Raw genomic sequence first — 12,603 nt, 5'->3', positions numbered from 1 at the left:
GCGGCTAGGATGAGAAATGAGCACCTGGGACAACAGTACAAACAGCAGCAGTGGTGACTGACATTTCCCTGGTACTCATCTGTGCCGAGCTCATCTAAGGGCTTCACTTCAGACTAAGTGCCTTGCTGTGGTAACTCATGATTATCCTCTCCATTTTATGATGGGGCAGTTGAGGCACAGAGAGGGTAAGTGACTTGCTCATGGTCACACAGGCAGCAAGTGGTGGGTCTAGGATTTGAACCCAGGAAGGCTGGTTCCAGAGCCCAGTGCCTTTAATCTCTATGAAAGGGGCACTTATTCTACTGCCAGCATTCTATTTGGACCCTAGAGGCTGACCACTGCCATGTAGTTATAAGTTATATTTTAATTAATGCAGTCTAAAATTGCATTTGGTTATCTGGCAGCCACACAACTGTCTTCCTTTTTCTCCCCATCTCCCTCCGTCCCTCAGTCTCTCACTCTCTCTCCCCCTATCTTTTGTCTATTTGATTCCTCAATTCTCAGTGACTCTATAGTTTAACCTGTACCTCCCATCCTTGCAGGTGGCTTGTTTTGGAGGATCAAGTTGGATAGTTTCCACTTAGTTGCATCGAATTGTGTCTTGTTAGACGCAGGCTGTACTGGGAGCTTCCCGTGACCTCTCGGGATCCCACAGCATCACCCAGTATGCGCTCTAACTCTCAGAGTCAGTTCAGCCACAGATGTGACCAGTCCCAACCATGCTCTTCCCTCTTCACCCAAATTCTTGATGAATGTGAGGAGTGGGACAGGGCCTAGCCTCACACCAGGCTGCCTCCTGAAGGGCTTCCTGCCAGGCTTCCTGGGGTGCTGTTGTTTAGCCAGTGTAAGTCATCTTGGTTCCGTCCACCTTACATTCACCCAGCCATAAGAAACTTCCAGAAGGTGGCTGAAGCCCATATATGTTATAAATCCTGTGTCTGTATTATAATAGATTAGTATTCTTAACAGAGAAGGAATTTAGGTTAGTCTGACATGACAGCTTCTTAGTTCTTATGGAAAACTTCATTTGTGTTATAGTTCAAGGTTTAAAAATTTTTTTCTCTGCTCATCTCTATCCTGTTTTAAGGACAATATAAGCTTCAAACACCCTTTTCTGTGTGCCCATTTGACAGACTGGAATGGAGGTCCTCAGAGGCTTTCTCCCTTCCTTTTCCTGAAGGGGTATGGACAGCAAACTGAGGACAGGGTCAGCTTTGTGGCTGGGGCACCTTTACCACCAGAATCAGCTCAGCACCTTTCAGGGGTGGAGGAGAGGAGAGAAGGAGAGATGGTGTTCTTAGACATCAACAAATTGTGAAGGAGGCCCTGGAGGCATGGAGTGGCCTGGGAAGAGAGCAGGACGGCAAGCTTCCTCCTGCCAAACCTGGTGGATATTTGCCGATACTTTCCTAGATAAGAGATTGGTTTTGAGTTGAAGTGTAACATCCACATAGAAAAGCACCTATGTCATAATTGTACAGCTCAGCCAATGCACGTCCACAAATGGAGCACAATGCACATCACCCAGGTCAAGAGCAAAACTCCTTCCCGTGCTTTGCCTTCTTCCAGTCATTGACTCCCCCAAGGGTACTGGCTATTCTGACATTTAACAGCACAGAGTAATTTTGCCTTTTCTTGTACCTTATATAAATGGAACACATTCAGTATGTGCTCCTCTGTGAGAGTCATCCATGTTACTGTCTGGAGATGAAGGCTGGTCATTCTCAAGGCTGTGTAGCATTTTGCATGAGTAGACTATACTTTTGTTTATCCATTCTAATATAGATGGATAAGAACATTTGATTTATTTTCTAGGTTTGGGTTATCATGAATTGCATTGTTATACACATTCACATGCATGCCTTTGTTGGGGGTATGTGAGCATTTCTGTTGATATGTACTTAAGAGGGGAGTTGTGGAGCCATGGGGTAAAAATGATCAGCTTTAGTAACTACTGCCACACAATCTTCCAAAAGTAGTTGTACCTCTATACATTTAAAAATGCTATAAAGTTCAAAATTACACTTTGAGATAGGTGTTATCATTCCCATTTGTTTGGGATGAACAAACAAAGGCTCAGAGAGTCGCCTGAGGCTCAGTAGCTATAGGACTGAGTCTGGGTTTAAGCGCAGCTCTGCCTGCTGCCAAGGCCCATGCTCTGCATCCCTACTCTGAACTCTTTTATGTGCTGAAGAGAATTCAGGCCTCCACCTCCCTCACTGCCCATGGTGCAGCCTTCGTTGTTAGGGTAGAGAGTACTGGGTGCATGGGGCTGCCCTAATGGTATAGTGTCTGGAGGGGCATACGTTAGTCAACTTTGCAAATCTCTGAGGCTGTTGTACAAGAATAAGCCTGCAGCCTCCTCCAGAGTACCTAGGGATAGAGCAGGTCCATATCCTATGCCTTTGCCCAAGGACATGGGCAAATGGTGGTAGGGGTGAGGCATCTGCTATGTGTCTCAGGTAGAAGGGAGTACTGCCAGGTAGGAGTGACCATATGAGATGAAAGCTTTGGTATGTCAAAGATAATGTTTTTGAAGGTCGAATATTAGGAGTGTATCAGGACTCTTCATCACAAACCAACTCAAACTTGCTTAAGTAAAAAGAAAAAATAAAAAGTTTGTTTCATGTAATAGAAGTCCCAGGATCCATTGGGCTTCAGGCTTGGCTGCATCCAGATGCTAAAACATCACTAGATATTTGTCTTTAGCTAACTTTTGGCCCCATTTTCTTATTTGTTGTCTTCATTCTTAGACAAGATAATCTTAATAGTAATAATGGTATCTATTATCAACTCTAACTTCATTTTAATAGTTTGACAATGAGGTAAGAAGAGGGCCCTTCTTATAATTCCAACAAAAGCCCCAGGGTTAACTCTAATTCAGCCCGGTCTGGGTGACAGTCTGCTCCCTAAACTAACTGGAATGTTCTAATTGGTTCAGCTGGGCCACAGGATCTGGGATTGGGATGAACCCCACCTAAACGACCTGCATTGAGATTGGTGGTAAAAGTCATCTTACCTTCAAAGTGGGGTGAGGCATGTGGTAAAAGGGGGGGCAAGTAAAACTAACAGATAGCCACTCTATGATTTTCTTATCCTGGTGAGGGGCATAAGAGGGAAGCTACTGAGAAGTTGTAGAGGAAAATCTGGCGAGCCCAGTGTCTGGCCTGTAGCATTCCAGCAGGTGCTCAGCGTGAGGACAGTCATCACATGCCTTCACACACCCATCCTGGCTCCAGACACAGGCCTGACTTCCTCCTGAGTCTGTCTCAAGGGAGCAGAGAACTGCAGATGGGGTGGAAGGGCAGATGGCAGCCAGTTCTTCCAAGGCACACCACAGCAAATAGCCTGTGTGTCAGAGTTGTGTGAGGGCCCTGTAGCCTGATTGTGAGACAGGTGCAAAGATGTTAACGCCACGTAAAAAGTGTGCCATTCAATAATTATGCAAATTAGTTGGCAATTAGATGATGTCACTCACTTTCCCTCTCTTCCTAGGTTCCCACACAACAGATAAGCATTTTGAGCTTCAGCACTAGTCTGGACCTGCCACACAGGCTCTGGGGCAAACCACCTGGTCCCATAGCTGTCCTATGGCTCAAGAGAGGGTGGCAGTTGGCTGACTGGGTGGGGAGGGCTTCCTGGCTCCCATTTTCCCATTTCTTGAGCCTTGGGTAGTCCCGCTAGGGAGCTAGAGAGGTTGAAAGAGAAATGCTTGGGGCAGTGGGCTGGAGGCCTGTTATATTTAATATAAAGTCATCTTTAGCTTTTGGGCATTGTGGCAAAGTTTCAGAGGCCATGGTAGTGTCCACAATCCAAGAAATAAATGGAAGGGCTTGAGGAGAGAATATGGGCAGATCATAGAGTGTCAAGGCTAGTACACCCAAGTCTGATGTTACCAGTCCTGAAATCCGATTCTGCCCAGCACCTGTTAGGAAGCTTGGTTTTCCTCAGTCAGCCTTTTGGATCCCCCACAATGCAGGCAGGGGAACATTCGTATCTCCAGTGCCAGTCTGGGTGGGAGGGAAGGCCTGGAAACCTGCAGGGAGAGGTTCGACAGGCAGTATTGAGGGGCCACCCTAGAGCAGGTTCATAATTCTCATGATCCTCCTCCCAGGGGAGTGTTCCTGGCAGCTTAGTTCTTAATTCCTGGGTTTGCCCAAGTCACTAGGCATGTGCTGCTTTGCCCTTTGAGGTCACCTGGGTAGGCATCCCGAGCAGTGTGGTGGCTCAGGATTGTTGTCCTTGGTTAAAGTGGGGTGGTGTGGATGCCCTTCGTGGGACACAAGTCAGTGATCCGCAGGATGCTCGTCAGCTTCGGTTTTTACCGTTCATGCTTTTTACCATTTCCTGAGCTCCTGCTCCATGCCGAGTCCTGCGGCAGGCACCATGCCAAAGCAGACCCTGCCTCCAGGGGTGCTCCATTGGGCATCCAGGGCCAGATGCTGTGGCATCTGAAGCACACTTGCCCTACTACTTTTTGATGGCATCATCATTGCTGTGTCTCTGAAGCACACTTGCCCCGCTACTTTTTGATGTCCTCTAGGGCGAGAATGGTTTTTCTGCTTTGATACTGCAGTAACTGGAATGAATTGGAATTTGATAAACAGATTGAATTGAGCAAGTCATTCAATTTATACAAATAAGTGACTTTCAGAGGCCCAGAGGTGAGCTTATATATAGATCCGTCTGGAAGTTCCTGGGACTCTCCATTGGGAGGGTCTCCTATGTCCCTGCTCATCCATTGTGTTCTCTCCACCTGAATGTGCTTTCCTCCTGCTGAGGGTTCCCCTGGCTTTAGCCACCTGAGCCTAAGCTTTGCCCGTCAGCCAGGGACTCAGTCTAAATGGCAGGAGAGGCAATAGAGTGGGACACTCCCCCCAGGTGGAGCAGCTAGGGTGGTGTCACTGAGAAAACGCTTTCCCAAGCACCATGGGCTCCATTATGTACTACGTGATTTTTACATTCTTGGCTCATTGATAATTCCAGGCTTGGCATACCCTTGTGAAAGGCTTGTTCTTCCTGCTCACACCTGCCTTGCCCCCCTTTTCTTGCCCCCTACCTCTATCTAAATCAAATGCATGACTGGGGCTAGGGGACAGGAGAGAGCAGCTGTCCTCTAAGCACATTCCCTGAAAGTGGCCCCTTTACAACTCTTGATTTAAGGAATATGTAGACATGGCAGTTGTTGAGACCAGAAGGAGCCCTCTCTTCAGGACAAGGGTGTCCCCTCTTCCCTAGGATGTTGCCTTTTTCCTCGGTTGGCTTGCCTCACCTTGTGCAACAATCACAGTTTAGAGACTGGGTCACATCTCATGGCCTGGCCTCCTGACATCCACCTCTGGCCTCATGTCTCCCCTCACTCTACTTTACCAGCACTAACCTATTTGCTGTTCTTCAGACATAACAGCCTGCTCAAGCCTCCAGACCTTTGCACTGACTATTACTTCTGGAACATTCTTCCATATATTTACATGGCTAATTCTCTCACCCTCTTACAAGGCTCTTCTTAACTCTCACCTCTCGAACCCTGATCTGTGGGGTCTGCCTACTTCTGTCATTGCATAATTGATTGCATGCTACCAAAGTGATATTAACCGCTCAAATTTCTGAAAAAGAACAGTTGGCTCTCACAAGCCTGGATGAGTTGGCCTTTCCGTATGGCTGTATCCATGTTCCAGTTTAGTATCTTTTGCCCCACTGGAGGTACCCATGCCATAGTTTGGGGAACACTGCTTGGGCAAAACCTTTTATAGAACAAAGGCCTTCCTTATGCTGGATTTAATGAGCCTCTTGTTGATTGGGTTTGTTTATTCAATGGGAATAGGGGTTTATTCCTGGTTAGGGAATGTTTTCCCTTCAAAGCAGGGGTAATAACTAGCTTCACTAATGTGAACATCATAATAATAGTGGGCAGCAATGGTCTAACAGAGACCACAGTGAATTATCAAATATGCTAATTAATAAGTAGCAACCTGTGAAGCTCTGAGAAATTTTGCTTGTTGCTCTTATGTTAACAATAAGTCTCCACTTGCCTAGGTGGGCCAGAGTCTGCCTTCAGAAACCAGGTGACCCACTGGAGTGGGTGCTGGTGCATTTCTAGTTGGTATAAAATACCTGTGATATGCTCTAAGTCTGTACTTTATTCATTTGTTGTCCATTCTAGATTTTCATAATTTTTAAGGAAGTATTTGTGTTTTTATATGCTGTCCCCACTCCACAGACTCACACATCAACAACCCCTCTTCTCACCCCTCTTATCCAGAAATAAGAAAGGAAGGAGCCTAGTGTTTATTGATCACCTGCTATGTGTATAACCTCATGCTAGGATCTTTCCATACCTGATCTCGTTTAATCCTCTTTCTAATCATACAAAGAGTCTATTTTCTTTTGATTTACCAATGAGGAAATAGAAGCTCAAATAGGTTAAGAAATATTCTCAAAGTTCCACATAAAGAACTAGAATTCAAACTCAGCCTTTCTTTTTCAAGCCTCAAAGCCCATCTTTTTTTCTATAAAACCTTTTCACTAGTCATTAGCAGGAGATGAGAGTTGTTTTGCTCATTACTCACCTTCTAATTTATTTTCACTGATTTTTATAAGTATTTCTCTAGAAAATTGAAAAGTGGGAATCCATTTCAGGCCATCTACACTGGAGCACTGGACTGACAAACTTAGAAAGAAAAATCTAAAAGAGAAATCAATGTCATTTTCATGTCTTTTATTAGGTAAATAAATTAAAATTGTGTGTGCATTGAGTGTATAAAATGGTAGCCCTTGTCTTGCGTTTTGGCTATGTGACCCTGGGATATGAATATCATAAAAATGTGCTGATAGGGTTTTGGGAGTTTTTTACTACTTTTGCATTTGGAAAGACTGAGTGCATCATTAGGAGCTGAGCTCGGGGTCCTGCAATGGCTTTGAAAGAACCTGGGCCCTCTCTCCTGTTAAAAACACCAAGCTGTGGGACCCACTAGAATAGTCTGGCTCACAATCAGCCTTCCATAAATATTTATGAAATAAGATGCATTGTTTTCCTGATACGTGGCTCTAATCTTCCACTCTCTTCCTTCTCTCCTTTCTCCCTGCCCACCTTGCCCCCACAGGTCTTTATCTGGAGTCCTCCCAGGCGGGTTATGGACAGGACTGCCTCTGGCCTGCACCATGAAGCCTGAGCCTGCATCCGCACTGCCCTGGGCCCTGCTCTGCCTGAGCATTCGGCTTCGGGCTGCCCCCCTCCCCGCAGTCCCCCGCTGCTAGGAGGTGGCCCTTTGGGACGGTTGTGGCCCCTTTCTGCCTTTCACCTGGCTTACCTCACCGCTCACTCCTCCTCCATCACGGCGGCTACCCCACCCCAGCCTGCTCCCCGGCCTCCCTGGCTGGGGCATTTGGGGGTCCGTAGGGAGGAGAGCATCGCTGAAGGCTTCCACCCGCCGAGTTCCTTCTCCTCCTTGAATCAAGGCCTCCGGATCCGCATGGATAGCTGAGATCTTTTCTTGGAGAAAGACAGTTTGCCCCTCACTCTAGTCCCTCACTTTTCCCACCTGCTTTCCTCCTCTTCTGCCCTGTATTTCCCTTTTCCTCTGTATTGAATTTCTTGCCTGTGTGCCCATCTGCGGCTGTCTTGCTCATTTCCTTCTTTCCCCACCCTCTCAGTATTTGTGGGTGTGTCTCCTCCCCCTTGGGTGCTCTCTGTCCCCAAACCCATCTCTTCCTCTCTCTGCCTTTGCCACCAAGGGGCATCTTCCCCTGAGGGCTGCTCCCTGCCCATCTGCTCCTGCAGGCTCCACCTGCGGCCACGATGGGCTTCACCACGCACTCAGTTTTCTTCACCCTGAAGGTGAGCGTCCTGCTGGGGTCCCTGCTGGGACTCTGCCTGGGCCTCGAGTTCATGGGCCTCCCCAACCAATGGGCCCGCTACCTCCGCTGGGATGCCAGCACGCGCAGCGACCTGAGCTTCCAGTTCAAGACCAACGTCTCCACGGGGCTGCTCCTCTACCTGGACGACGGTGGCGTCTGTGACTTCCTCTGCCTTTCCCTGGTGGATGGCCGCGTGCAGCTGCGCTTCAGCATGGACTGCGCCGAGACTGCTGTCCTGTCCGACAAACAGGTGAACGACAGCAGCTGGCACTTCCTCATGGTGAGCCGAGACCACCTGAGGACGGTGCTGGTGCTTGACGGCAAGGGCCGGTCTGGTGAGCTGCAGCCCCAGCGGCCCTACATGGATGTGGTGAGTGACTTGTTCCTTGGCGGAGTCCCCATGGACATACGACCTTCTGCCCTGACCCTTGATGGAGTACAGGCCATGCCCGGCTTCGAGGGATTAATCCTGGATCTCAAGTATGGCAACTCAGAGCCTCGGCTTCTGGGGAGCCAGGGCGTCCAGCTGGACACTGAGGGACCCTGTGGCGACCATCCCTGTGAAAATGGGGGGATCTGCTTTCTCCTGGATGGCCACCCCACCTGTGACTGTTCCACTACCGGCTATGGGGGCAAACTGTGCTCGGAAGGTAAGGTCTTCTTCCCCACCCCTCTCACGCTGGAGACCCGTCCCCTGGGTGGGGTGAGGGCTAGGATCTGAATAGAAACCAGTTGTGTGACTGAAGTGCGTCTTTAGCTGCATGTTCGATAATTGGGTCCCTTTCCCTGAGGAGGTGGTAGAAATCCTTTGCTTGCTCTCAATGGAAAATCCATCAGATCTCAGTAGGGTGAGAATCCTAGCTACTCAACCATGGGCTCCTTAGTCAAATGCTTGGCTGTACTCACAGGGCTGGAGGGAGTTGACTGCAGAATCTGTGCCTCAGCTTGGCTTCTACTGTACACAGCGGAGCAGGATCAGCACAGAGCATGAAATCAGATGGGAAGGGGTGAAGTGGCTGTCTGTTCCTCCTGATCCCCTGAGACTTGGGCCCTTGGGGATGGAGGAAACTCGTCACCACTTCCTCCTTGTAATCCCCAGCACAGGAAGCCCATGCAGAGAAGAGTGAGGGTGGATGGACCACAGGTCCAGTCCTGGCCCCGCTGTCAGCCCAGCCCTTCAGCTGTGCCCCTCCTCCCACAGTTGTCGGGAGCACTTAGAGGAGGGTGGGCATTTGGGGAGGGAGCATCTCGCGTTTGGTCTAACAGTAGGGTTTTTCACATGCGGTTCTTCTTTCTGGTCCTTTCCTCTCCATGCACTGACAATAGTACAGGGAGACACAGGATAGACAGGAGACTTGTCCAGCCAAGCCCCTGAGGGAGCTGACAGTACTCAGTACAGCACTGGCGCACCTCCCACGTTCAGCTGCAGTGTCCCAGGGAGAGGAAGGAGGGACTCATGGCCAAGGACTTAGGCTGAGCTCAGCTTATTCTCCAAGTTCTGACTATTTGGGATTAGATCTGAGAGAAGTGGCCCAGACTTGACTGACAAATGCTTAAAACCCAGATTCCTGGCCTCCTGGCCTCACTAAGGCCTATATTTCAGTAGGAGGAACCACTGAGGTGACGGAGTGTGTGAGAGCTGGCCATACATACGGGTGTATGTGTTTCGAGACTGGCATGAGGAGAGGCAGGCAAGTTAACATTTTCTCCCATCCTTTTTGAGTGAAGCCCAGGATTCTCCTAGAGATATTTGTGTTGCCATCCTGTGCTGGGCTCTTCAGGTACGTGGTGGGATGGTATTGGTCTGAACAGTAGTTCTCAACCTTGGCTGCACATTAGGATCACCTGGGGAAGCCTAAAAGCTCTCAGGCCACACCCCGGACCAATTCAGCCGAAACCTTGGGGAATGGGATTCAAGCATCTGTGTATATTTAAAGTTTCCCAGATGTTTCTGTTGTGCAGCCAAGACTGACAATACACAGATGGGGGGAGGTCAGGCCGCAGGAGGTGGGGCCAGTGGGTGTCCTGGGAGCATTGACTCCTAGGATCTCTTCATTCAGGTGAGGCCTCACTGTCCTGGGATTTGCAATTAAAAACAGTGTCTGCAGGTGTTCCTCAAACTGTCCCAGAACAGCCCAACCTCTAAAGCAGGTTGTAATTGATACGAACTTTAGCTACTATTCACTGCTTAAAATAAAAAAATAAAAAAAATCAAAACAAAGTTTATTTCACAGGTGGTACATGCTGGAGACTGGGACACTTTTAGGGGCTTGTGGGAAGCTTCCTTGTACCTGGTGTTCGCGCGCCTGCAGGAGTGTTCCCCCATCTCTGCTGCAGCTTTCCCCTACTGGGTTAGGTGTCAATTCTCCCTGCCTGTGTGGTGGCTGCGGGAGCGGGAGATTGAAGACGTGCGTGCCACCCTTTCTGGCTTCTGTTTTCCCCCATTGAGCCTATTGGAAAAAAAAGGATGGGGAAGTGGGGCGAGGCAACCCCAACCCCCAAAGCCACTTTGGGAATGTGGTTACTGAAGCGCTTCTCCCAAGCAGGTGCCTTCTGGAGCTGACTGCTACTCCAAAGCTTTTTGACTTTGCAGAAAGTTCTGCCTGAAGACGCTGACATGATCACTTGTGTTTTTCTCATTCGCCCAGAAAATCTGTTTTGTTTTCAGAATGTGCCTTGAAAGCTGGCATTCGTCCTTTCTAGGGACCAGGGTGTTTGCAAATGTGTTGTTAACTTGCTGATTATCCCTGATTGCATTTTTTATGTTTGAAAAGAATGTATTTCCTCTGGGCAGGTCTACATCAGCACTTTCTGCAGGAAGAATCTCTATACTGGATATGTATACGATTTGTCTTTTCTCCTTTTTTTTTTCCCTTGGTTTTGGTGTGTGTATGCGTGTGTGTATTTCAGGTCTCCAGCAGAATTTCTTTGGAGCAAATTGTAGGCAATTTTTTAATAGTGAAGTACAGTACATTTTAATAATAGTTCTTTTTACAGGTTCATATCATCTTGTGGCTATGGATTGATACGTCTATCTGTAGAAGGCAATCACATAGCATAGCTCACTTATTCTCCTGATACACAGATAGTGTAAATAAACTCTCTAGTAATAGTAACACTTGGATTGTCTCGGAACAGAGCAGTGCAAAGGTTGAAGTGAGGGCAGATGTTGGAGGACATACCAGAATTTACTGTTGATAACTCGGAGCCTGTTAATCCTGGTAATTGTCATTACATCTAATCAATCACAAAAATGCATCTCAGGCTTTTAGAAAGTATCCATTCTCTCCACACATAGTTAATTTTTAGAGTTAGTGGGAAAAACTCACCTGTAAAATATTATGGGGGAAAAAATCACAACAGCTGCTAAGCGTCAAGCAGATCTGCGTAAAACAAGATAAATAGCCTAACAAATGCCTACCCATTTTCCTAGACATAACCTGGTGAATCATGTGGTGAGGATGCTTCCATTCCCCTTTTAAGCTGCACATGTCACAGAACTGAAACCAGGGGACTTATCTCAGCAGATGGTCCTCTGTACCAGGCATCTGATTGTCCCAATTTGCTGGAATGGCCCTGCCATTGGATTGTGTGGGGGCTTGCACCCAGTGTGGAAAATCTGTTCTGTACTTCCTGCTTTAGCAGTTCAGGAGCAGGAAGAGCCCAGAGGGCTCCGGCAGCCTCAGAGGTGTGTGACTGGGGCCTGCTGGAGGCACTCCCTGTGGTCCATTAGCTTCAGCCTCACTGGCAGCATTGATGTTTGCTTGGCCTGTCTGGCTTTCCATGCCTCGATTGCTCCAAAATGTCTATATGAGGCACCCAGGAAGAATGCCCAGATGGGCCTCTTTGATGTGCTTTGAGCTATTTTGATCTCTGGTTGGGTAAGACCTAGAGGACACTGGGGACAGTTGCTATGGGCAAGTTGGGCCTAGGGGTAAGAGGTACGGGACTCCCTATTTACTCTTTAATGTGGTGAAGAGCTCTATTCACTCTGGCTGCAACCTGAACGCCACACAGTCTACTTGCATCCCGAGACTCCCAACACAGCTATCGGTCACATTGAACATTCTGGCACATGATGGAGGGAGAAGAGGTCCCAGGGTTTTACTTCTAGGTGTTACATTTATAAGAAATGTTTTGGTGTTCAACTTCAGAATTGTTCATGTTGACATTTAACCTTGCTGTTTCAGTAACGGTCTTGGAGGACAGAAGTGCAGGTCATTCAAAATGATTTTAAAATTACATGTATCTGGTTTGGAATATAGTCAAGTTACAGTACAGCATATTCACCTGGTTCTTGTTTAGCCCAGCCTGTCATGTCATGGGCGGCCTTGAAGCTCCCTGGGCAGTGAAGAGGCGTCCTGGCCTCCCTCTGGGGAACTGTCCCCTCATGGGTCATTCAGCTTGTCATTACCTTGAAATGAGTTTAAACTTAATGGTTTAAAAACATCCTTAGTTATGAATGCACATGTTCTGAATTTCTTAATCTTACGGTCATGAAGAATCGATTCACTCCCAGGGTATAATTTCAGTACCAGTCTTCCTGAAAGTTCATTTAGCAAGAAGTCAGCCTGTTGCAGGTGGGGTGGTGCCTTCCTGAAAGATGAAGAGGGCTTCACAGATTGATCTCTACTCCCTAATCTCATTACAGGGGCCTACCTATGTCACATATCATTTGTGTGCCCACATTTTTAGCTTAATTCAGTGACGAGGCATGAGGTCCTATTCATTTGGGAGAGAAAAAAA

At 47.8% G+C, this 12,603-nt stretch overlaps 1 protein-coding gene across 32 annotated transcripts in view; it reads left to right on the top strand.

Annotated features, from left to right (window-relative positions):
* NRXN3 (neurexin 3) overlaps positions 1–12,603 on the top strand; it is a 1,528,794-nt gene that overhangs the window by 55,539 nt on the left and 1,460,652 nt on the right. For all 32 annotated transcript variants that reach the window (XM_073242064.1, XM_073242063.1, XM_073242059.1 and 29 more), the window contains exon 2: positions 7,104–8,507. In XM_073242064.1, coding sequence (XP_073098165.1) covers positions 7,799–8,507 — 709 coding nt within the window. In that variant the 5' untranslated portion in view covers positions 7,104–7,798. The remainder of the gene's footprint in view (positions 1–7,103; positions 8,508–12,603) is intronic.

Source organism: Manis javanica, chromosome 8 (assembly GCF_040802235.1).
Source record: "Manis javanica isolate MJ-LG chromosome 8, MJ_LKY, whole genome shotgun sequence".
In the NCBI taxonomy this organism is placed as follows: domain Eukaryota; kingdom Metazoa; phylum Chordata; class Mammalia; order Pholidota; family Manidae; genus Manis; species Manis javanica.
The sequence above is the reverse complement of the archived record's forward strand: the minus strand, read 5'-3'. Positions and strand labels throughout refer to the sequence as shown.